Source organism: Cnephaeus nilssonii (genome assembly GCF_951640355.1).
Source record: "Cnephaeus nilssonii genome assembly, chromosome: 5".
Lineage (NCBI taxonomy): Eukaryota > Metazoa > Chordata > Mammalia > Chiroptera > Vespertilionidae > Cnephaeus > Cnephaeus nilssonii.
In genome coordinates this window covers 88,097,903-88,124,489 of record NC_137076.1, presented here as the reverse complement: position 1 = coordinate 88,124,489, position 26,587 = coordinate 88,097,903, and the positions used below count along the sequence as shown (strand labels likewise).

The 26,587-nt window shown below is 44.3% G+C and overlaps 1 protein-coding gene across 3 annotated transcripts in view; it reads left to right on the top strand.

Annotated features, from left to right (window-relative positions):
* The window catches only part of PDE6A (phosphodiesterase 6A), a gene marked incomplete at its 5' end in the record, with an annotated part of 64,587 nt that overhangs the window by 4,146 nt on the left and 33,854 nt on the right, over positions 1–26,587 (top strand). Inside the window, 6 exons of one of the 3 annotated variants that reach the window (XM_079772143.1) lie at positions 8,674–9,147; positions 15,611–15,763; positions 16,428–16,517; positions 17,153–17,293; positions 19,934–20,008; positions 24,985–25,049. In XM_079772143.1, the coding sequence (XP_079628269.1) occupies positions 8,674–9,147; positions 15,611–15,763; positions 16,428–16,517; positions 17,153–17,293; positions 19,934–20,008; positions 24,985–25,049 (998 nt within the window). Of the gene's footprint in view, positions 1–8,673; positions 9,148–15,610; positions 15,764–16,427; positions 16,518–17,152; positions 17,294–19,933; positions 20,009–24,984; positions 25,050–26,587 lie in introns of those variants that run through there. The other 2 variants (XM_079772145.1, XM_079772144.1) reach the window with 2 other exon arrangements.

Here is a 26,587-nt window from a genome sequence, read left to right as displayed (position 1 = left end):
CTTTTTAGGTGAGGAAATGAGACTCAGAGATGTTAGGTGACTTGCCCTAGGTCCCATAGTTAATAAGTGACAATAGCATGATTTTCACCCAGTTACATCTGACTGCAAAGCCCACTCTTAACCACTACACTCACTGTGTTAGTCAGATGGAAGAATCCACCCCCATGTTTGCCTGGAATAGATACCAATAAAGACTGGCTAAATTTAATAATGGTTATCACTTTCTTTCTCTTATTTCAGATGATTTAATCTACATTACAGATGAGGAAACTGAGGCTCTGAATATTAAATTACTTAATAAGGTCATGCAATTGACAAGTAGTGAATTTTGAGGTGGCCTTTAGAACTGGGTGCTATCAGATGCATGTGTCAATGACCCAATGCAAGGGATGGTTCTGGAGAGGAAGCTTTGGGTCAGCCTATCTCCCTTCCAGTCAGCTACCCAGGCTGCTATTTAGTGCCATCTGCCCATGTACACATCCCTGGGACTCCATGGAACTGAACTGAGATCTGCCATTCCTACCTTACCTTGATCAAAGCCCCAGCTCTCTGCAGTGGGAATCTAAGGTGAAACAGATAACCAAATCCCTGCTAATGGAGAGCTGGCTAATAATCTGCTTTCCCTTGATAATAGCAGGTCAGCACCCCAGCCAGCCAGAACCCAAATCGCTTTACCCCTCCCATCTAAGCCTGAGTATTTTTCCTCCTGTTCACAGGGGTGACTGGCAGCCGGAGGCTCACATTTTACAGTCATTACTCTGTTCCAAACTGCTTTCCAATGAGAAACTAATGGTGTAGTAAGTGGGGGGGTGTTTGGGTTGGCAAATAAGTCATTTCAGGACAGAGGCCACTTCAGGATTCACCTCCTCAGCACTATTCCCAAGAAGGACAGGTTACTTCCTCTGAGGCCCCAAAATAGTGGGCCCCAAACTGACTTCCATTATTGAATGGGTTATTCCTAATTTGCTATTCTCATTCATTCTCACTGTACACATGCTTTACTTTAAAAACACACACACAGCCCTAACCCGTTTGGCTCAGTGGATAGAGCATCGGCCTGCAGACTGAAGGGTCCCAGGTTGGATTCCAGTCAAGGGCATGTACCTTGGTTGTGGGCACATCTCCAGTAGGGGGTGTGCAGGAGGCAGCTGATCGATGTTTTTCTCTCATCGATGTTTCTAACTCTCTATCCCTTTCCCTTCCTCTCTGTAAAAAATCAATAAAATATATTTTAAACACACACACACACACATTTGTTCTTGGAAACAGGTAATGTGCAAGTATATTAAATTTAAAAAATCAGTATTTACAACGAAAAGTAAATCTCCCTCTAACACTTCCCATTCTTATCCCAGTGTCCCTTTCCGGAGGCAAACACAGCATCAGTTTCCTATGTTGCTTTCCAGGTTATTCTATATCAGCCGTTCTCAATTCTGGCTGCACATCAGAATCTCTTGGAGAAGTGTTTTTATTTTTAATTGATTTTTAGAGAGAGAGGGAGGGTGAGAGATACATCCATTAGCTGTCTCCTGCATGCCCCCTACTGGGGGTCAAGTCTGAAACCCGGCATACACCCTGTCAAATAATCTAATCTGGCAACCTTTCAGTGCATGGGATGACACTCAACCAACTGAGCAATACAGGACAGGATCTTGGAGAACTTTTAAAAGATAACAATGGTTGGGTCCCATCCCCAGATATTATGATTGAATTGGTATAGAGTGGGATCAAGCATTGATAATATTTTTAAGTCTCCCCCCCCCCCCCCAAGGAGATTCTAATGAATACCCACAGTTGGCAAACCAGCGATCTATGCAAATACAAGAATACACACACACACACACACACACACACACACACACACACACACACACAGAGTGGACATACAATATATACTATTCTACAGTTTTTAAAATTTAATATTATATCTTCATGATGTTCCATATCAGAGCAGCTTTCTGGCTATCTATTGCTGAGTAACAAATTACTCCAAAACTTAGGGGCTTGTGACAACAATAAGCATTCTGTTATTTATCGTGGTTTCTGTGGGTCAGGAATTTGGTAAAAGCTTGACTAGTGGTGTCTCATAGAGCTATAGTGAGATAGTGGCTAGAGTTGGGACAGAGAATGGGGGATGAAGCAGCTGAAGGCCGTCTGGACAGCTCTCTGCATGTAGTCTCAGGGCTTCTCTTTGTGTTTCTCTGTATGGGCTGGTTTGGGCTTAAATGACAGCTAAAGGCCTCAAGAGCCAGCATTCCAGCAGGCAAAGAGGATGCTGCATAGCCTCTTATGATCTAGTCTCAGACGTCACCTAGCCTCACTTCTATTGCACATTGTTGGTTGAAAGTTACAAAAGCCCACCTGATTTCAGGGGAGGGCAATAGACCCCAAGTCTCAATGGGAGAAGTGTCAAAGCCACATTGTAAGAAGAACATGTGGTATGGGAAATATTGTGGTAGTCATCTTTGGCCACAGTAGCTGCATGGTATTCCATTGTTTGGGTGTATTGTCATTTATTTGGAATATTCATGTTGTTTCCTTTCCTTTTCTTTTCTTTTCTTTTCTTTTCAGTAGCATATGATCATATTTAATACACAAGTTTGATACAACCAAAAAGTAAAACACCAGAGTAATTGTTTTCTTTTCTTAAAAAATATTACAAATAGTACTTTGAATGATTATAGGTATTTTTCCTCTGCCACCTCTGTCCCAATCCCCAGAGGGGGCTTGTCCCTTCTAGATCTCTTGCCTCTCAGGGCCACTGTGTGACAGGGCAGGAAGCAACCACCCTCAGGCTCAAAAAGAGATCCCCTCCTGCTTCGGACCTTTGAGGGAAATTAGGCTAATTGTCCTGGAGGGGGAAAGGCAGGAGAGCCATGTAGTCAGGGGAAAGGAGATTTTTGAAAGCCTCCGCAAGATTGAGATGGGGCCTAAGTTTTTCAGGGTCCTTGAGTGGCAAGGATCTGGGCCTCTCCCTGACATGGGAAGCTGGAGCTGTAACAATTGACCCCTGAGTCCAGTGAAGAGCAGAACTGTTGGCCTGTCTGGGTCCATACCAGCTTGGACAAGGGGCACATTCGTGGTAGCAGGGTGGACTGAAGGCCAGAGGGCTTTTTCCCGGCTGGACTAAGTTAGACCAATAGCTCTTCACATGACCCTGGGGTGAGGCAGCAGTCACCATAATTACCAGGATTGAATATTCTGCTAGAATTGTGGGATGGGAGTTTGGAACATACAAAATTTGATTTGGAGAAAGAAAGGAAATGTGACTCTTATACCTGGGGTGGAGCAGAATTCACTTTCGCCACAAATATTTAGGTACAGAAAGAGATCTGTTATTTGACGTCTCCTGGCTATCACAAGCCCGTGTCCCAGGTTTGTTTTTTCAGGGATATGTGCTAGGTTCTATGGGAGATGGTCATTCAAAATGGAACATGATCTTTGCATTAAAATATTGACTTTTCCATTATTATTTTTACTTAAACTATCACATTTTTAAATAGCCAGGACAACTTCTTAAAGAATTAGTAGTGAAATTGTTCTGTCTTTCTGGACAAGTTTTTTATTTAGAAGATCCTATACTATAAAAGGCTAATATTCAAATCCTATACAATAAAAGGCTAATATGCAAACAGTGGAACAACCAGTGGCTATGACACACACTGACCACCAAGGGGCAGATGCTCAATGCAGGAGCTGCCCCCTGGTGGTCAGTGCGCTCCCACAGGGGGAGAGCCTCTCAGCCAGAAGCGGGCTCACAGCTGGTGAGCACAGCGGTGGTGGCGGGAGCTTCTCCCACCTCCGTGGCAGTACTAAGAATGTCCAACTAAAGGGAAGTGAGCCTAAGCTGGCAGTTGGACATCCCCAGAGGGCTCCCAGACTGCGAAAGGGCGCAGGCCAGGCTGAGGGCCCTCCACCTCTGAGTGCATGAATTTCGTGCACCAGGCTTCTAGTAAGAATATAATCAGCCCTGGTCGGTGTTGCTCAGTTGGTTTGGTATCATCCCATGCACTGAAGGGATACTGGTTCCATTTCTGTTCAGGGCACATGCCCAGGTTGCAGGCTTGATTCCCAGTGAGGGGCGTGCAAGAAGCAACCAATTGATGTTTGTTTTTTAAATTAATTAATTAATTTTAAATCTTTATTGTTGAAAGTATTACATATGTTCCCTCCAATTGATGTTTTGCTCTCACACTGATGTTTCTCTCGCTCCCTCTTCCTCTCCCTTCCTCTCTCTTTAAATATCAATTTAAAAAAAAAAGAATATAATCAAGCAAGTGTGTAAAGATTTAACAACACAAATGTTCATGAAGAACATCAATATTAGAAACAGGCTAAATAACCAATAATTGAAGTATGTTAAATAAATTATGTTACAGCCACCCAATGGAAATCTATGGGGCCATTAAAAATCACATGGTAGCCCAAGCTGGCTTGGCTCAGTGGATAGAGCGTCAGCCTGCGGACTGAAGGGTCCCAGGTTCGATTCCGGCCAAGGGCACATGCCTGGGTTGCAGGCTCGATCCCCAGCAGGGGGCATGCAGAAGGCAGCCGATCAATGATTCTCTCTCATCATTGATGTCTCTATCTCTCTCTCCTTCTCCCTTTCTCTCTGAAATCAATAAAGAAATATATTTTTAAAAAATCACATAGTAAAAGAATATTTAATGCACAGAAATGTTTACATATATTGTTCAACAAACAAAATATATATATTGCACAGTCACAGTTTTGTTTTAAAAATTATATTTAGATGATTGGGAAAGAAAGATGTATATCAAAATATTTTTCTGAGTGGTAACCATTCTTTTTATTTACCTGCATTTTCTCAATTTTCTACAACACAAAGAAGTATTACTTTCCAAAGAGAAAAATAATAAAAGTTTTGGTTTAAAAAATAGGAAAATAGCCCTAGCTAGTTTGGCTCAGTGGTTGGAGTGTTGGCCTGCAGACCAAAGGGTCATGGATTCAATTCCTGGTCAAGGGCATGTACCTTGGTTGCAGGCTTGATCCTGGGCCCTGGTAGGGGCATAGGCAACGAATCAATGTATCTCTCTCACATCGATGTTTCTCTCTCCCCCCCCCCCCCCCCCCACTTTCCTTCCACTCTATCTGAAAGCAATGGAAAAACAGCATTGGGTGAGGATCCAAAAAAAAAAAAAAAAAGGAAAATATATTTGCATTATTTCTGCTTTTTACCAAATATCACTGCTTCATACTTAGCTTACATTATCATTATTAATGGCTACATTTATTGCAAACTGCTCATTTTAATATATATACTGCCTCTAATCCTCACAACAATTCTCTAAAATAAGTATCATTGTTAGTCATTGTTAGCAAATGAGAAAATTGAGACCAGAGATTAAGGTGTACCAGTTAATAATGTGGATTTTTTTCAACATACACATATGTTGATATATATGCTATTTGATATGTATGCTATTTTGTTGTATTGACAACAAGCTTCAAAACTTCATATGTCAAATTTTGTGGAGGTGTTAACATCATAGATATTTTTATGCTTAAAAATGTCAAATTTTGTGCCAAAAAAAGAGCATTTGCAGGAAGTTTTAATTCATTACTTTATTTTGAAGAAAAGTGCTGCTGAAAGTTATCATATACTTCGGGAAGCTTATGGTGAACATGCTCCATCTCAAGATACTTGTGAACGCTGGTTTAAACGCTTTAAAAGTGATGATTTCGATATAAAGACAAAGAATGTCTAGGTCAATCGAAAAAGTTTGAAGACCAACAATTACAAGCATTATTGGATGAAGATGCGTGTCAAACTCAAAAACAACTTGCAAAAAGTTTAAATGTTGCTCAGCAAACAATTTCCGATCATTTACAAGCAATGGGAAGATTTTAAAGGAAGGAAAATGGGTGCCACATAACTGAATGAAAGACAAATGGAAAACCGAAAAGTCATCAGGAAAATGTTGCTTCAACGGCACAAAAGAAAGTCTTTTTTGCATCGAATTGTGACTGGCGAAGAAAAGTGGATTTATTTTGAGAATCCCAAACGCTCAAAATCATGGGTTGATCCAGGTCAACCATCAACATCGACTGCAAGGCCAAATCTCTTCGGAAAGAAGACGATGCTCTGCATTTGGTGGGATCAGGAAGGTGTGGTGTATTATGAGTTTCTAAAACCAGATGAAACCATTAATACTGATTGCTACCGACAACAAATAATCAATTTGAACCACTCTTTGATCGTGAAACGACCAGAATGTTCCAGAAGACACGACAAAGTAATTTGGGTTCATGATAACGCACCATCACACACTTCAAAACCAGTTAAAGACACCTTAAAAGATCTTGCCTGGGAAGTATTAACCCACCTGCCGTATTCACCAGACCTTGCTCCTTCAGATTACCACTTGTTCCGATCGATGGCATACGCACTTTCTGAGCAGCACTTCAAAACATACAAAGAAGTGGAAAATTGGGTCTCTGAATGGTTTGCCTCAAAACAAGAGAAGTTCTATTGGGACGGTATCCACAAATTACCTGAAAGATGAGGAAATGTGTAGCTAGCGATGGACATTACATTGAATAAAGCCCTTTTGATGTTTCTCTTGAAATGATTGTGTTTTCTTTGACTACAAAATCCGCATTAGTAACCAGTACAATGTCAAAGTTTGTAAATTACAGGAGAGGATTCAAACTCAGCTCACTCCAGTCATAAAACCCAAGTATACCCTTCTACCTGTTGCCTTCCTACTAGTATAATCACAAAGCTTGTTTTTAGGAGCCAATTTTACCTGATTTTTCAGGATTCCCCAAAGTTCTTAACTGCTTTTGAGTTACAGATCCCTTTTAGAATTAGAGCTTTCGAAAAATGCACAGAAGGTTAAAATGCACATAAAGACACACTTTTACATGGCTCATCTATTGACTTAGGTTAGACCCTTCGGGTAAAACAAGGAGAACTTCACAGACTCGCCATGCTCCAGGGACAGACCTAAGTAACTGCAAAAAGTCACTAAGTCAACAGGTGGCTGGACTATTAGGAGCTGCTATCAACTCCAGGTTAAGAGTAAAAACAAATGAAATATGGGAGTGCACCAAGGTAGTATAAAATGAGGGCACAGACCAAGCAGGCTGTTCCAGCAATCCTAAGGGCTAGCTGATGGGGCCAGGGGACATGGGGTTTGAAGAACCAGGAGGGGAAAGGCCTTTGATTAGGAAATAGAGGCTAAATCAACATTTAATGCCAGTGAAATGTCCTGAAGGGGGACACGCAGTGCCAAGTTTACTACTGGGCCCGAGGACACACAGATTACCCACTGTTTCTCACTACCCCCGTCAGCCACTGTGCCTTTCACACTCTTCTTGCTTCTACACCCACTTCCTTCCCTCCATTCTCTTAACCTCCATCCCAGGCCAGTTCCTCATATTTCTGGAAAGGTTGCAACAGCTTCCTTACTAACTTTCTATCCCCATATTCAACTTCTTATTTAAATACTGATGTCTGAATTCTCTCTTCCCTACCTTCAATGACAGGGTAATCCAGTTAATATTTGATAGTTAGGATAACTAATAATGATTAGATAATTCATATTAAATTGAACAGTATGAAATTGCCGCTTGAGTAGGATAAAAATAGTCCAAGGGGGCAATTTCATATGCTTCAACTTAATAGACACTGGGTGCATAGCTTTGCACCGTTCAACATATTATCTCATTTAGTCTTCACAACAGCCATCTAAATAACTCTAACTTTACAGATAGTCCAAGTGAGGTCTAGGAAAAATTAAATAATTTATACAGATAGCAAACGACAGACTCAGTTCCATGTCTAACTCCCCAAATCCCACCTTTAGCAACCTGGAAACTGTCTTTTTATAATAACACATATCTCTGTCCTGCTGTTGTATTTATGAGGGCCCTTTGAATCCTAAAATAAGAGAATCGTTGAAATCTAAAGCTGGGAAAGACTTCGATGCAGAGATTGTGAAATAGGGACTCAGAGGGGCCAGACCCACAATGTACATGAGAGAAGCTGCCTGAGTGGTTAGCATGCAGCCTGAAGCCCCAAATTGGGGTGGCTCTGGGGAAGGGGCCATGGAGAGGAGGAGGGAGGTGCCGGGGGATGGGAGCTGGGTGGGCAGTACCTCTCAGCTCTAACCATTCCTGCCATGGAGGAAAGAGAACACAATTACTAGGTCTTCCAATTCTCCAAGAGAAGCCAAACAAATCTAAACAGTAAATGAAGGATTCTGTCAACTGTTGAGAAACACTACACAGGGCAGAGAAGACAAATCTACAGGAGTAGACGGTCCCTGTGCCACCTACTTTGCAGCGCCTGCTTTGGTGTCTGTTTTTTTTCAGTTGATTCACTTCCTGCTCTGTGCAAAAATCTCTTCTCAGTTATTAGTGGGCCAAGGTGAAGAGAGAACGCTCACCTTCTCCCATCTGGGGCCCAGTGGCATCTGGAACACTCTGATCCTCGTAATCCTTGTTCTTGGGGAATATTAATGATTTAATCTCCCAAGCTCACTCCCTGTCCTATGCAGCCACATCTGTGAGATTTGCAGACAAGACCCAGAGAGAGTCCAGGTGGAGCAGATCGCATCCTGACTCAGTTTTGCCACAGACGCCCAAACTGTCCTCAGAGGGCCAGTCTCAGCCCCTCCACGGAAGTAACCATCGGACTTCCCAGCCATGGACGAGGTGACGGAAGAGGAGGTGGAGAAGTTTCTGGACTCAAATGTCGGCTTTGCCAAACAGTATTACGACCTCCGCTACCGAGCTAAGGTTATCGCGGACCTGCTGGGGGCCAAGGAGGCAGCCGTGGACTTCAGCAACTACCACCCGCTGAGCAGCGTGGAGGAGAGTGAAATCATCTTCGACCTCCTGCGGGACTTTCAGGAGAACTTGCAGGCCGAGAAATGCATCTTCAATGTCATGAAGAAGCTGTGCTTCCTCCTGCAGGCAGACCGCATGAGCCTGTTCATGTACAGGGCCCGAAATGGCATCGCGGAGCTAGCCACCCGCCTCTTCAATGTCCACAAAGATGCGGCCCTTGAGGAGTGTCTGGTGGTGCCCGACTCCGAGATTGTGTTCCCCCTGGACATGGGCGTGGTGGGCCACGTCGCACACTCTAAAAAGCTCACCAACGTCCCCAACACAGAAGAGGTACCCTCTTCCCCATAGGAGGGAGGGCAGGGAGGCATTATTCCGGGGGGAGGGGGGGGGCGGCGGGTCTGGGGTACCCGTGGGATGGGGAGCTGCTGGCCACTATGACTGGGCTGGTGATGACTTGGTGCTTCTTTTTATTTATTTACTTATTTATTTATGACTTTTTATTTGGGGGAAAAAAAACTTAACAGTTGAATTAAAAAAAATAGTACAGAGAACTGTATACCTTTCATCTAAAGTCACCAGTTGTTTATATCTTGCCACACTTGCTTTATGTCTCCATTCTTTCTGATCCATTTGGGAGTCAATTGCAGACAAATGCCCTTTTAACCCTGGGCACTTCGTTGCGTATTTCCAGACCAGGAACAGATCTTAAGTATCCACAGTACAGTGATCAAATTCAGGAAATGTAACATTGGTACAATACTATCCTACATAATAAAATGGTAATATGTAAATTACCATCACTCCGCTACGCCCACGATTGGGCCAGCAGGAGGCGCAGGGGGCGGGACTCAGGGTGGCCGGGATAGCTGATTGGGCCAGCAGGACGCTGAGCTCAGCGTCTGTGTCATGGCTGCGCCGGAGGCTTTCGGTAGGCCTGGTGCACCGGCAGACAGCCGGCCAGCTCCCCCGCGATCAAAAGCCAAAGTGGGGGAGCTGGCCGGCTGTCTGCTCCGGCACAAGGCCTTTTGAAAGCCTCTGCCACGCCAGAGGCTTTCGGAAGGCCTGGTGCACCGGCGGACAGCCAGCCCGCTGGTACACCAGGTGCATGATTAAATCATGCACTGGGCCTCTAGTTATCTAATGAACAGTCATATTCCATTGGGCCAGTGGTCTCAACTGAAGCCCTGTCTCTTCAGTCTCCTTGAATCTGCAGGAGTTCCCCAGTCTGTCTTTGTTTTCCATGATGTGGATGTTTTTGAAGGGTACAGGCCAAATATTTTTCATAATGTCCCTCCATTTGGGCTTGTCTGACACGTCTTCATGACTAGATTCAGGGTATGTGTTTCTGGCAGGATATCACCGAGGTGATGTGGTGCTTTGCTTCGGGCGTTAACTCAGGAGACAGGATGGCAGTCTGCCTCATTCCCGGACATGTTAGCATCCATCACTTGGTTGAGCACTTGGCTCTTTCTTCTAAGAGTCCAGTGTTGTGTGGGATTCTACTGGCAGCTCTGACAAAGACCTCTTTGATTTCCGGGGGTAAATCCCTTGAATGCAGTTCTCCACATAACCCTCTGCCAGGACCAACTCCTACTCATCCTTCAGATCTCAGCTTAAAGGTTACTTCCTCCGGGAGGCCGTCCCAGATCCCTGTTACAGTCTCCTTCCTAACACCCGTTATCACAATAAGTAAGTCCTGGGGGTCAGGAACCATGCCCACCTTCTTATCTTCTTTATCTCAGGACCCAGAATCCAGCAGATGCCTAGTAAACACTTGGCATGAAAGACTCACAACGGAGTCATTATGGCATACACTTACTTGACCCTTGAATAATACAGTTTGAACTGTGCAGGTTTTAAAAATCCACATATAAGTTGACCCATGCAGTTCAAACCTGTGTTGTTCAAGGGCTCAATTCCTTTAACACATGTCTCACCTGAAAGAATGTTTGCCCCAGGATAGCCAGGCCCATGCAGTTCTCATTTATTGCTGTACTGGCTAAACCAGGAGCCTGTGTTCGGGTATTTCCAAGATCCATCCTAGATATTTGTGTCTTTGTGCTCACCTTACCTCTGACTTTATTTCAAATTAAGGATTTTAAGGTTAAAAAGAGGAGGCGCAATGGGGCTTCTGAGATCAGCTCATTGAACGTTTATTTAGTGAATGAGAAGCCTGAAGCCAGGAGAGCTTGAGGAGGAGCTTGCTCAAAGTCACTAAGGAGTTACTGCAGGCCTGGGACTTCACATCCATACATGAAGAATTCAAACGGGTCATCTTTTTGACTTGGGTTCCTTGGCAAGATAAGAAGCACACACTTGGGCCTGTGCGGGAGATGGTTTTCTTTGAAACACACGGGGCTGGACCTCCCGTGGAATTCCTCTCTCTCGCATCTCCCCTGGACACCCAGGGCTAAGGGTAACGGTTCTGCATCCAGGGAGCTTTCCTGGGGGACTCGCCTATCACTGGATTGGGGTGTGTTCTCCCTTCACGCCTCTCTAGGTTTTAAGTGTAGCCAACACGGACGGTCACGGTCTATGACATACTCTGACTATACCTGCTTTACAGAGGATGGAACCGAAGCCTGGAAAGGTCCGTTAAGTAACTTGTTCAGAGTCCTGCAGGGAGAAAGGGGCAAGTGGGGATCGGAACCTGGGCACTCTGGCCTGTGCCCACACTCTTCACTGCCCCACTATTCTAGACCTCCTCCTTATCTGTAAAATGACGGGCACTGGACCAGGTGCTGTGTGCCAAAGGTCACTTCAAATCATACGGTGGAAAGTTAGGGTGTGGAGCTTTGAGGTCCGATCTGGGGTGAATCACGATGCAGTCACTTTCTAAGAACATGGCCTTGGCAATGTTTAGCCTGTCTGGGCTCACTCACTTCCTAATTTATAAAACGGGTGAGAAGACCTACTTCGCAGTGCTGCTGTAGGATTAAAGGAGAGAATTGTTTCTCATCCAGTAGGTCCTGGACACATTGTAATGGCTCATAGTGGCAGCTCCCGCTTCTTGTTACTATTATTACTGTTTTGTTGTTGTTGGGATGGACGCTGCGCCAGGCCTGCATGGGATTTGGAGAAGAATCCAGTCGTGCCCCCTTGCCCTTCTGGAGCTTTCGATTTAGATTCTATTTACAGGAAAAACAGAGAGCAGAGGTACCAAGAGCTTCTCTGGACCCTGGTGTTGCAGGGCTGGGACTTTAGTCCCCTGATTTCAAAGATCCCAGTCCAAGAGTTTGCTGAGCCCTGTCTAAGGGACAGCCTGCCGTTTCCTGTTCCACCTCAGGGTTCACTCTGGAAGTCATGCCTGTGTTTCTCTGGAAGTTTTCCAGCCTTGGGCAGTCTCTGGGCTGGTGGCTCAGGCCTGGCGGTGAAGTCAGTGCAGGCCAGCAAGCCTCGCGTACTTGGCATTTGCATGTGTTTGCTTCTCCTGTTGTTCCTGCTTGAGAAATCTTACTCTATTTGGGACTCTGACAGTGACTGGGGACTGAAGTGGGGTCAGTGTTAAGGGACTGGACCTTAACTTGTGGGATCTGATGATAGCTCCAGGTAGATAGTGTCTAAACTGAATTGAATTGTGGGGCACTCAGCTGGTGCCGGAGAATTAGTTGAAGGAGAAAAAGGGGGTGATGCTATAGACAGGGATGGCAGGCTGAAGCTACTTTCATTAGTAAAGATGGAAAAACACCCACACATCTGGTTGTAGAAGTGGCATAGGAATGTGGCAATGTGACAGTAAAGGAAAACAGTGAGTTTTTCCTAGACACGGACAAATCCCATTTCTGAGGTCTGTCCTCTCAAGGACTCTTATATCTGGTATCCAGCTTTCCTGCTCTCCTTCTCTTCCTATGAGACTGGGAACCCAGCACTCCACATCAGAAAGAAAATGCAAGGAGAACCTGTCCCAATACTCGGCTTCTTACCAAAGAGGAAGCTGATGCCCGGAGAGGTTTCAATTACTGACAGCGTACTGGTGGGCCCCTGCAGCCACTCAGAGAACAAGTCTCTCCCTCCTGGGGGCTCCAGGGTACCACTCATCCCATGGGGGCATCCTACATTATGGTTGGAATTGTGGGTTCATGTTTTACATGATGTCCCCACTATACTGTGAGAACCCAGTGAGGACAACCTCAGCTTTCTTACTAGTCTTGGCATATCCAATGCCTCTGGCAAAGTCAGTGCTTGGTAAATATAAATGAATGAATGAATCAATCAATAAATCAATCAATCAATCAATCAGTGTATTAATGAGTAAATGAAGTCACTATACCACTTGCCAGCAAGGGAATTGTCTGTAGAACAGGAAAAGTGACAGTTCTAGATGGCAGGTTGATATGAGAGATAATGAGATGATATATGTAAATTGTTTGGCTCTGGGCCTAGTACATCATCATTATTCAATAAATAGTAGATCTCATCATGAGACACAATGGAGCTTGGCACTGTGAATGTTTGAAAACAGGAACTGAGGAACCTGGGAATGAGAGGCAATGTTGCATTGCATTGGAATAAAATCTAAACCCTGTACAGTGGCCTCCAAGGCCCTGCCAGGTAGGCCCTGCCCATGTCTCTCCCTGCCTTGCCCTCCACTTCCCTTCACCACCCTGTGCTTCAGCCACACTGGTCTTCTTTCTGTTTCTCAGATCATTTTCCCCGTCCACCCCTGCACCCCCGCCTTTGGCCTTTGCCTTCTCTGCGTTTCCTGCTTGAATGTGCTTCACTTGCCTGGCTCCTGTGATTCCTCAGCTCTCAGGATTACCTCTTCAGAGAAGCCTCCCTGACCATCTTTACTAATGAAAGTAGCTTCAGCCTGCCATCCCTGTCTATAGCATCACCCCCTTTTTCTCCTTCAAAGCAATTACACAACCTGGAGGGAGAATGCTTGGTTGTTTACCCACTTTTTGTCTGCCTACCCCATTTCACCAAGGAAGAAGTTTACCCATCTTGTTCACTGCTGTAGCCCCAGGGTCTAGAACAATACCTACATACTTATAGAAGGTGCTCTGTTCATGTTAACTGAACAAATGGATGACTTGGGGCTTTCCCCAGCTGAGTGTCTGATTCCTAGACTTTAAAAAATAAGCAATCTGAGCTAAATGGCTCCTAAGGCCCTTTCTGCCTCTGAGAATCTGAGTTTCTATGACACAGTTTAGAACGCTTTATATGCTGAAAATATAAGAATGACAACAATTGTGCAAGTGTCAGTCAACTGGTAGCTTTATTATGTGTAAAGGGCATTCTAGGGATGAGAACTCAAGGGAAACATGGTTCTGGTAGACTTAGTAACATCAGCCTCAGATTCAGGTGAGGCCCAAACACTGCTTTCCCTGGTAGAGGTGAAGTGAATATTGCAAGGCTGAACTGACCTATGAAATAAACCTGAGCATGCCCCATGCAGACCTGGGTTCAGGGATTTGTCAGTGTCCTTAGAGAAGGACATGGAAAATGCTCTGTGGCTAATGCCTCTTTGGAGGTTTTGTCTAATCCATCAATGCTGATTCAAGCACAGCATGACAGGCTTCTCTTAATTCCTTTACCCTTCGCCTGGTTTGAGACAGCTTCATTGACAACAATGCTATTGCCAATTTATTCAATCCCACTTCATCTGGAAGAAAGCCAAAGATGCAGAGCTTCTCACTCTGAACTTCTGAATCGAGAAAAGATTCTGCACACTCACTTCTTGCAAAGCTCTCTCAGTTGGCTCTGTGAAGTACACCTCCATCCTCAGAATAGCATGAACTGTGCATGTCTGGGCTGGCATGTGTCCCAAGCAATGCTGACTGTTGGTAAACCTTGCAGTGTTACGAGGAAACAGGAAGGTGGATTCTTTTGGAATTAAGACAACAATTTAGGATCTGTCTCCTCTTTCTGACCATACAGACTGCGCCGCCCTATACTGGTCTCCCAGGCTGCTTTAGGGTTGGAGTGGGGGGGAGGGGAGTGCTCCTCTGTGCTCTCACAGCTTTGAGCCAACCACTATGTCCTGTCACTATTATTGATCTATCAATGAACTGGCCTGAAATTTAGTCTCCCCTGTATCGCCAATGTTCAGCATAAGGCCTGATGCCTAGTGGGCCTCCCATTCAGTTTTGTAGGAGGGGGATATTTATGGGACTGGCTGTGTGGTGCTAGAACTGGACTATCAGAAAAGCTCAAAGTAACACATTCTTTTGTTCAATGACCTGGACCGAGGTCTAACCTTATCCAGGCTCCCCCAAAAGGCAGTGGAGCTGAGGGTAGGATTTGGAGTCACACACACCCAAGTAACAAGTAAAGTTAACCTTCTCGAGTTTCAGTTTCCCCTTCTATAAGATGGGGCACTAATGGTCCCCATCTCATAAGTTATTGGGAGAATTAAATTGAGATGGTGCAGTTGAAGTGTCAGGCACGATGCCTGCTAGCAATTGTGCTTATTATACTCACAGAGGTCTTTTTCTCATTAAGTTTCTGTTTTGGGCTTAACTAAACCTTCTCTAAACCTCCCTCCACAGGCAAAGTCAACCCCCCACGGCCCCATCCCAGGGCTCCCACGTGCTTTGCTCTCATCTCCTCCACAGCCCTTAATAGGTGCATCTTGGGCTTTCTTCTCCTACTGGACTCTAGAGGTTTTCAGGGCGGACATTCCCTCTGATTGCCTTGCTCTGCTGAAGGGGAGACGATGGAAATGTCTTCATTCTCTTGTCAACAGAGAATAGGGAGCCCCCTCACCCCATCCCTACCATGGAGCTCTGAGGCATTTTATTGTCTTTGCTCTTCATCTGCCCACCCAGCTTGTCTCTCTGCCTCCTTTCAGGATGAACATTTCTGTGACTTCGTGGACACCCTCACGGAGTACCAGACCAAGAACATCTTGGCTTCCCCCATAATGAATGGGAAGGACGTGGTGGCCATAATCATGGCTGTGAATAAAGTGGGTGGGCCCCACTTCACCAAGAGAGACGAAGAGGTAAGAATGCTTTGGAAAGTGAGGGGGTGGCCATGCTAGGCCATTCTCCCAGCTCATGAAGGCTTTGAACCTTGCTATTTGGCTTGGCCTTGGTTTCTCCATCCGTAAGACAAAGCGGTTAGTCTGACGCCCTCTGAGGGAGGCACGGCGGGATCCTGGGCTTTGGAGCCAGGAATGTAAGGGTGATTGTTCTGGCTCTGCTAATATCTAGCTGTTTGACTTGGCCAAGTTACTTCATTTGCCTGAACCACTGTGTTTTTCATTTGTAAGAAATAATGACGTGGGGCTTTCCCCAGTTGGGTGTCTGATTTCTGGGCTTTAACATAAACAGTTTTAAAATGGGGATTACTTTACAGCTTTCATCTCTTGGGGTATTCGTGGTGATCAGATAAGATAACATACATAAATGGCTTAGCACAGGGACTGAAAACACAATAAATAGTAGCTATTTTTCATTAATGCACCCCCATCAACATTGACATTCTACATTCTGTGAGTTTTATACTCTTATAATGCAACATGCTGTGAGTCAGCATTCCACGGTCCATCTGCTCAAATTTCCTCCGATGAAGCTTTTAAAATATTCAGGCGTTTGCTGATGGTAGAAGTGACCAGAAGAGGGATTTCTTCTCATCTATTTCCTCACATGCTCTTTGATTTTCAGATTCTGCTCAAGTACCTCAATTTTGCAAATCTAATTATGAAGGTGTTCCATCTGAGTTACCTGCACAACTGTGAGACTCGGCGTGGCCAGGTAAGGGGTTTGGCTCAGGGAATGGGCTGGACACATGTTTTTCTTTTTTACTGAACATTGATGTGATCAGGCAGGTGGTAATAAACATGGTTGAGAACCATCACACAGTTTCTGCCCAACACCCCCGGTGTTAGGAGGTAATAGATGTTTATAAAGCTCTATTCCAGAGTGATTATATGCACCAGTTTTCAAGTCAGATAGCTTGGATCTGAATCCCTGCTAGGCCACTTACTAGCTGTAAGACCCAAGGAAACCACTTATTCTCTCCAAGCTTCAGTGTCCCCATTTGTAAAATGGGGATCATTATGGTTCTACCCTCAAAAGATTATTGTATAGAACAAGAGACGAGTGGAGAGCACTTGTGTTCAATCAGTGTTTGTTATTCTCCTTCTCTTTAACAACCTATGATATCAAAGAAGTGGAAAGAGTGGTAAACTGGCCAATTATTTCACCTCCCTGGGCCTCAGTTTCTCTGTCTATAAAGTGGGGATGATTACCTTGTCTCTATCTCAGCATTATTGTGAGGGTGAAATGAGATAAACTCTAGAGAACTTGACAGAGTTGCCGTTCTCCTCTAGCTCAGTGAGCTGCTGCTTTGTACCTCAAAAACGTTGACTGTTTTGTTGTTTCTTCAGATACTGCTGTGGTCTGGGAGCAAAGTCTTTGAAGAGCTTACGGACATCGAGAGGCAGTTCCACAAAGCCCTGTACACGGTCCGAGCCTTCCTCAACTGCGACAGATACTCTGTGGGGCTCTTAGACATGACCAAGCAGAAGGTGAAAAAGGAGTGAACCTTTCCAAGAGCAGGTTAAATATACACCGAGAGGAGCCAGACTTGTATCACCGAGTCATTTGTAGGGAGGATGTGGATAGTTGTAGGAAGTCTGTCACAGTTTTACACTGAGGAGAGGAACACCAACATTTAAAGGGGGGAAGTCAATCTAGGGCACAGGTGAGTAAAAACAACCCATATCTTCCCTCGTCAGCTAGAAAAGAAAGTGTATGGGAGAAGAAGGTGTAGGTGAGTGATAAAGAGATTTCTATATCGAGTGAAAATCCAGAAAGAAGAAAGCTGCCAACTTCAGGAATTCTCAGAAAACGCACTCAAAGGTGGGCAAAAGCCTGTCCCATGGTTCAGAGAGCCCGGGGCTGACCCAGGCAGTGGAAGTGGGGGCAGATGCTTCAGTCTGGTCCCTCAGGGGCCAGCCAGGGTTGCCCCAGATACGTTGGCCAAGGAGAAAGAGACTGAGAAGGTTCCTGGCATTGTTTTTCAGCTGCGTTTCCCCACGCGAACGCTCACCTGGCTCTTTCTCTATCTCTGCCTCCTGAGCCTAATCATGTTCTGCCTTGGAATAACCGAATAACATTCCAGAGTTATTTAGATTCGTGATTTCCTATCCCAAAGGTCGCAGGTACAGGGTTCCTGTCAGTTTCACTTTTATGCCTTGTCATGCTGAGCATGGCGCACAGAGCAATGGAGACTCTCCCAATATTTGGTTGAATGAGTAGGTGAATCGCAGAATCTGGGGTTGGAAAAGACCTTAGATCTAGTGTAGCAATAAACCCTTTGATAATCCTTCAAAAAGTAGCATATGAATGGATTCATACAAATGAATGGTTCTTTTTTAAATCCAAAGACTTTCTGAGTAGCTGACTTAGAAAAACTCCATCTTAAGGTGCCCAATTTGTACCTTAAAGGATCTGCCCCCAGGTGCAAGCTGCTCTCTGCTGTAGCATTCTGCCCTCCATTTCTTTTAAACTCCCTGTGAAAGGGTAAGTCACATTCCAGCAGGAATATTCTAATTTAGTCATCCCCCAAACACGGAACACCCTAGCAATTAGAGGTGGGTTGGGCTGCCTACAATCACTCTAAGAACCTATCCCCCAGGTAGCTAAGCTCTTACCTGAGCTATTGTCATTATGAAAGAAGTAAATAAAGCCACTGAATTTTACACTTTAACAGGGAGAACTGTATGGTATGTGAATTATATAAACCAAGCTGTTTAAAAGAAAGAAGAGAGAAAGAGAAAGAGAGGAAGGCAGGCATCAACATGCCCCACTTTCCACCAACCCCTTTGACAATTTCTGCTTCTCTTCAGAGCCACTCAGTGTTTGACACAGGCAGTGTCAGCCCACAGCACCTATCCTTCTGGGTTCCTCTAACACTTGTATTCTCCTTCCATTACTGTTGGGTTCTTAGCCCACCCACCTGACCAGTCCTCCAGTACTTGATTGTTTCTTCCATGAGACTGCAAGTTTCTCCAGAGTGCAAACTGTGCCTTACCCATCTCTGTATATCTAGCAGAAAGCATGTTGTGGGGCTCAGGCAGGGCTCCAGTTCATGTTTCACACCCAGAATTGAATTTCATCCTGTTGTCAGTAGTCAAGAAGCTGACTCCCTCTACTTGTCCTCTGGATGATATTAGGATAGGCCAGTGGTTGGCAAACTCATTAGTCAACAGAGCCAAATATCAACAGTACAACGATTGAAATTTCTTTTGAGAGCCAAATTTTTTAAACTTAAGCTCCTTCTAATGCCACTTCTTCAAAATAGACTCGCCCAGGCCGTGGTATTTTGTGGAAGAGCCACACTCAAGAGGCCAAAGAGCCGCATGTGGCTCGTGAGCCGTAGTTTGCCGACCATGGGGATAGGCAAACCACCATGACAAGCTTGTTCAAATAAGAGAGAGGCCAAGAGCAAGAGGGCTTGGCATCCTACCCACCATAACCCAGCACTCATCTATCACTGACCCTAAAAATTCACAAATGAGCAGAGAGGGCACTGGAGGACTGTGCAGCTCTGTGTGCAGTGGGAAACCAGTCGAGGAGCAGCAGGGAGAAGCTTGTTGCAGTGTCCCTGTCGGTTTCTTCTCCTGAATCCAAGTGATGGTGCCGTGCCTTTGCTGGCTCCTTCTCTCTGCCCATGTCTTTCTTTGTCAGATGTCTTCGATGTCATCTTTCTTGTTGAATCTCAGATACAAGTCTATCTATTCATATTTGGCACCATTGCTTTTTCTTTCTCATTTGGAAAAAAATATTTTTTTTCCTGATTACAAAAGCAATATGTTTTACTATGGAATAACCGCTAAATAAATTGTAGTCTCATTCCAATCACCCAGGGAAAACCAGTTGTTACTCCTTTGCTGTGAATTCTTTGAGAACATTTTCGATATATAGTTAAACATGTGGGTCACATGATCTATATTCTTTTGTCACCTCACATTTTTCACTTGTCATGGACACCTTTTTAATCAATACATACACTTTTGTAGCATCATTGTCACTATATGCTACAACAAACTTAGGTTGTTTCTAAGTTTTCACTATTATAAATGATACTGCAAAGGACATTGTTTTAGCCAAACCTTCAATCGTGAATTTTCAAGGCATGTAATTACTGTTTTCTTCATGCCTAGGAATTTTTTGATGTGTGGCCAGTCCTGATGGGTGAAGCTCCACCTTACACTGGCCCAAGGACTCCGGATGGAAGGGTAGGTCTCTCTCTGGCCTGCTCAATATGATAAAATGTTGGATGAAATGCAAATGGAAAGCACTATAAAAACTGCTGACTTTAAAAAAAATCACATGGGTATCTTTCTTCTCTGGGTTGGGATGTCTCCCTTGAAGTTACAATTTCACACTATAGCCAATTCCTGTAATTTACAAGGTTCTTTAATGTCTTGTTGGAATTTCATAGTAACCTAGTGGGTTGAAAAAGAAGGAATCAACATTCTCATTCCACAAAAGAGGACATAGCCCCAGAAAGGTCAAGCAACTTGTCTAAGAATTCACCCAGCAGGAGTTCAGATAATAAGACCTGGAAATATCCTTACTATCTAATTGAGAGTATATAAATTGGTAGCCAGAGGTCAATTCCAATGAATAAGTAAACTTGTTTGACTGCATACATTTAAAAATCTATCTTTTTACTTTAAAAAAATTGAATTGGTAGCTTAGCACTTAAAAAAATCAAGATATTTCCCATACATATCTATAGTCTCAATTTCTTTTAAAAAAGTAGAAGATCAGTCAAAACTGGACTCACAATCCCATAGGGTAAATTTGATTGGATCTGGGTAGCAGCTATTTCTGTAGAATGTGGTCTGAGTTCTCCAGTTTGCCATAGTCCTCTCCTGTGAACACCTGGCCCCCCCTGCTCACATTTTTGTTTCTGTCAGGCCTCTAGGCATTCGAGTTTGTGACCGCTGGTCTCATACCATTGCTTTTTTTCAAGATGAGGTACAAACATTTGAGAGAAACTGATATGATATGAGTGGGAATGTGGAAATGGTCCAGGGTAAATAGACTGAACCCTCAAATGGCCTATAGAACCTGTGGAATAACTGAGTGACCTTAGCTGAGGCCACACAGGGTAAGTAAGCAGCAGAGTCATGCCCTGGAGTGAGTTTTAAACCAGTGCTTTCCTACAAGCCCTTTTAGCCTGTTTGAAATGGTATGCCAAATTCTGCTAGGAGGCTTGATCCCACCCAGCCAACCCTAACCCTACTCAAAATAAAGGTGTGGGTCTGTGTGTGTGTCTTCGAAATAGACTCAAACTCTGGAAACTCAATATGAACACCCTTGCTTGTAAGCTTTATTTACACACCAGAAGAGATTTCAACTTTGGAATCCACATGGTCTGCTGTGCTTTATCCAAAATGACCTTTATCCCTTACTGTCGTCAAGTTTCAAACTATTCTTTTACCCACACAAGTTCATTAGGAAAGACGGAGTCTTCAAGGATTGCATCCTATACCACTCTCACAAACTATTTGGGTACACATTTCCTTTTTAAGTACAGCTTTTCATGTTAATATAGCTGATACGTTATAAGTTTTTGGTCCAAAATATGAGCTGGACTGTAGCTCCTGGAATTTAGGAGGGGAGGAACTACAATAGAGATCAGCATAGCTTTCAGACACCATCAGCTTCAAATAACTTCAGTTTTTGTAGCTGCTTTGATATTCAGCTCTCTGAGCTGAGCCCTGAGATCAGAGGTCATGTCTAACTCCTGGGTGGCCAGAGAAATGTCGTGTTCTACCTTATCTGGCTCTTCACCCTGATCTTTCAGATTGAACTGAACAGGGTATTTTCTCACTGAGCGCCAGCCCAGGAAGAGCTGCCCATCATTTGTTTAATTCAAGAAGTTTTGGTTTCACTGAAGTAACTAGCACAGTCATGGCTAAGACTTTTCCTTCCCCAAACCCTTCTCCATCTCAGGTAGCACAGGCTCAGCCATTCCTTGCAAGACTATGAGTCATTACATCGAGATGGAAAAAGGCCAGAAGGCAAAGGACATTGGAATTGGTTGGTTGCTAACTTGTAAAGTGAGCTTGGCCAAATAGTTCCTTGGACCTTTCATTTTCCCATCTAGGGGGAGCTGCCACTGAACTCATCTCCAAAGTCAGTTCCAGGTCTTGGCTAGCTAGTGAGGACAGCACACCAAGGCCTGAGCTAGAGCCCAGATGCAGCATGATGAGATTGGCCAAAAGTGAATCTTCTGAAAAGAGCATAGGCTTGGAGGAGAAAAGCCCGAGTTCAGATCCCTGCTCACCAGCTAGTTCTGTGGCCTGGGGGAACCTCTCTAAGCCTCACCTTCCTCATCTGTACCGCCTGGTAATCAAGCTGACCCAGGAGGGCCCTGGTAACTAAAGCGAATCATACACTGACACACAGTAGGCACACTAGTCATCATGGCTACTTGGGTTGGCTCTCACTATCTGCCTGGCACTTAACGTGGATTACGTCATTTATTCTTTTCAATGAGTTTTTGGAGGAGGTCTCCTCACTTCCCCCATTTGGCAGTCGAGGAAGTGGTCAAATAATTTGCACATATTCAAATCCAGATGCTTTTCTTTCTGGTAACTGACATCACATCATGCTTTTTAACATTCCCTTTTGTCTGCTAACATCACTCCCTCACTTTATCTGCCACATTCACATTAAAAATAGAGCTTTTGTCTGGATTTTGTCTAATTAACCTCCCCAAATCTTGGGTCTAAAGCTCCTCAATGGCAGTTACCCCTCACTTTATCTCCTTTTAAAAATAAAATATTGTGTGTGTGTGTTGATTATTAAAAAATTATAGAGGCTGACTAGGCTTTATAGGGGGCGGGGACAAAACAAAAAATAGCACTTGTTTTAAAACTAGTACATTTCCACACACGATGATTTGGCTACAGCTGTATTTGTGGCTCTTTCAAAGACCCCTGTGTTGTAGCCTTAGCTGCTCAGGTGGAATGTAACAAAGGTGCTCATTGATGGCTCAGTTTTGACTTTCCAAAGGCTGAGAATTCTTACATGAACATGGTCTTGAAGGCAACTTGGCTGAGCTACAGTGTATGGAAAAAGCCCTATTTACCTAGGGCACACTGATCTTTTTGTTGCATTCTGTGAAAGCAAATTAATTTTCCTGTAGGTTTCAAAAAACCCACGTCCATTTCTAACCTTTCTAAAGGAGTCTCGTGAACTCCCTCGATAGGACAGGCTGTGGTGCCCAGGGAGCTGGCAGCTTGCCTAGGAGTGCAGTGAGCAGCCCAGGCCCAAGGACAGATAGCCTTCTAGCAAAGACCTGCAGAAGGTCGAGAAAGTCATGGAAGTCAGCCTCCTCCTCCTCCCAAGTGGAAACTTAGCTTTTGACCAAAGTCTTAGCAACTAATGCAGACACCTTTGCTTTCTAGAACTGCCTACAAGGTACTGCCTTTTATGCCTAGATCCCATGCTTGGTTTGGGAAAAGAGTTCTGGTACCTAACAACAACAGCACACATGCACTACACCTGGGGAAACTGAGGCTCAGAGAGTACACCTAGTCAAACCAAGAGTAGAGCATGGGCCTTCACTCTAGAGCAGCGGTTGCCAATCTGTCAGACCTCAGAGACCACCAGTGGTCCGCAGACCACCAGTGGTCCGCAGACCACCAGTTGGTGACCACTGCTCTAGAGCATTTCATCAAGCTGTGGAGTTCATCCAGTCTCCCCTTGGATGCTTCCTACTCGAGGGGGCTCCTGTCTACCCTGGGGCAGCTGTCATCCTTGGAAGAACTTAGGCTTCTGCCTCCTGATTAGCCAGAGTGTGCCTCCTGGAAGGACTTAGTCACTGTAGCTGCTGCCAGTGCTGGCCATTGAAGAGCAGAGACTCTCCCACATGAAGAAGCTCATGATGGCCTGCCAATCAAGTGGACCTTCAGACACCCTGGCCTGGATCGGGAAGTTTTCTTTGTGGAGGTTCTGAGTCAGGAGGTTTGGGTGGGGCCCAGGTTCCTACATGTCAATATTTAGAGCAGTACTTCTCAAAGTATCTGGAGTGAAGGAACTGTTTTCTTTGCAAATTTCTAATCCATTTTGGACTGATACTTTCAAAATGTGTTAAAAATATATAACTAGAAACAATGAGAATTTAAACAAACATGCAAAATGTCTTTTGTTTTGTTTTGTTTCAAGAGACCTAACTTAACTCAGTCAAATTGCTATAAAAGTTTCTAAATGCCAACTCTCAATTTCTGTTTTCATATAATCATGGAATAGCAACAAATAGTTTGCAGACAGGTATCAGTCCAGGGACCCCACTTTGAATGGCCCTGTTCTAGGTGAGCGTGATGCAGAATACAACACTGTTTTAAGCTGGTAACCGTAAGTGATATGGCAGAATGAGCACTGAGCATAAAAGTCAAGGTTTTGATCCTGGCTCACTAGAAATGAGTCCTTTCCTCTCTCTGGTCTCATTCTTCCCATTGTTGAATGCTTACTGACTTGCCTGTCACACCTGGGAGTTGAAAGGATCTGATCAGGTATTGGAACTTGCCCTGGAGAGCTAAGGGAAAGGAGCCGTGCCAGTATCCAAATGCATGTTAGGAAGTCATGTAATTGAGCAGATCTATTCTTAGTGAATGGGAGTTTGAATGGTGCAAGGAGTGGGAAGGATGAAAGAGGTGGAAAGTGAGTTAGGAGGCATGAGGCGTGATTGGGCAGACAGGTCTGAAAGAGCTGACAGCAAAGAGAGCAGTTGGATGATAGGAATGAATGAGAAAGGGGGCCATGACCATAGAGCTGAGCCCTGTGTAGAGGCTGGCTGGGTTGACAATGCTTCTAAATGGGACAGGAGCCTCCTTTCAACTTCCCTTTCTCCCTAGACTCCAGCAGCAGTCTCTCTCTCCCTCTTTCTTCTTGGGCTCAACTTCTAGATCCTCTTAGAACACTTCCCATCCCTCTTACCAGCCCTAGATCCCAGCCCCTGCTTGGCCACTGTGAGCTGTGTGTAAGGAGAAGCACAGTAAATCCTGAGAGTCAGCTGAGGACAGTGAGCTGCAGAGGCAGCTGGGATACACCCTTGGAGAATCAGGCTGGTGCTTCTGGAAAACCACGGAACACAGAGTGAAAAACACGCCCTGTGTCATGGACAAATCCCTCCTGAAGTTCTGTCTCAGACTGTGAAGGTATATATATATATTTCTCTATCTCTTTTGCTTAGGAAATCAACTTCTACAAGGTCATTGATTACATCCTGCATGGCAAGGAAGACATCAAAGTAATCCCGTAAGTCACATGAACATACCTAACTTCAAGTGGACAGGTAATGCCACCCTATCATGTTACCAAAAGGAAGTGAGAGAATAGTTGTAAGTATCCTGAATGGCTGCCAGCGTATATGCCATTTAAATTAATAGAGGGGGAATATGAATAGTAAATAAATGCTTTATCAAACCAGAAGAAGGCAAAATAAACATTTAGAAAGGACATAAAGCAGGTGCAAAAAGTACAAAGATATTTCAATCTAAATACATCCCTAATTACTTTATGTAATAACATTCAGAAATCAACTGAATGTTCCAGTTAAATGACAAAGGTTGCCATGTTGGGTAAGAAAGAAATCCCTCCCATTTCATTGACTCTAAAATATACGGTTTCCTACTTGTTTACATTTCTGAAATAGAATCCATGACATTGTATAATTGCTGCCACTCAGACAGTAGTCAGATGTAGTTACTATTGCCTGCCTTGCAAGAACTTGGTCATAACCATTCATATTGTTATGACTTCATTTGAGTTATATGCATTATTGATTATATCCATATTAAATTTAATTGCCTTATAAAGTGACTTAAAGAAATTATACTATGGCCTGGCTGGCATGGCTCAGTGATTGAGCATTGACCTATGAACCAGGAGGTCACCATTCGATTCCCAGTCAGGGCACATGCCCGGGTTGCGGGCTCGATCCCCAGTGTGGGGCGTGTAGAAGGTAGCCAATCGGTGATTCTCTCTCATCACTGATGTTTCTATCTCTCTCTCTCCCACTTCCTTCCTTCCTGAAGTCAATAAAGACATATTTAATGAAAAAATAAATTATATTATGATGCAGCATTGAAACCAAAAGTTGCTTTGTATGGCACAAAAAGACAGGAAAAAGGTATAATCTATGATAAAAATCTATATCTAAATTCTAAAAGAGCTGTGTTGACATTAATAAAGTAACTAGAGGCTCTGTGCATGAAATTTGTGCACTGGGTCAGGGGTCCCCCAGCCTGGCCTGTGCCCTCTGACAGTGTGGGAGCCCCATGATTGACGGCTCCAAAGAAGTAGGCCCCACCCACCCATCTGGGGCTCCTCGATGGCTTGCCTCAAAGAGGTAGGCCGGAACCGTGGGACCCCTGGCCTCGCCGTGAGGAGCTACGGGACCACTCAGCGTCAAGCCCCTGCCCACTCGCGCACGCACACAGCCCTGCCCACCCATGCATGCCCGCTGCACATGCAGCCTCCTGGTGATTGCTCGTTACAACATGAGGGCATCACAGTGTGCGGGCATCACGACTACATAGGCTTTTATTAATAGGATAATTTATAAGGTCAAAAAGCATTGCATTACAGATTAGTTGGAAGCATTTTATCTTTCTCTGTTGCATATAAGAATAGTTTTTCAAAGAACTGATAACTTCCTAGAAATGAAGAAATACTCTATATCCTGTTCACAAGAGATGGATCTAAAATAGTATAAGAATACAGAAGATTGACAGTAAAAGAATGGAAAAAACAGTGTATCATGCACATATCAATCTAAAGAAATCTGATGTAAC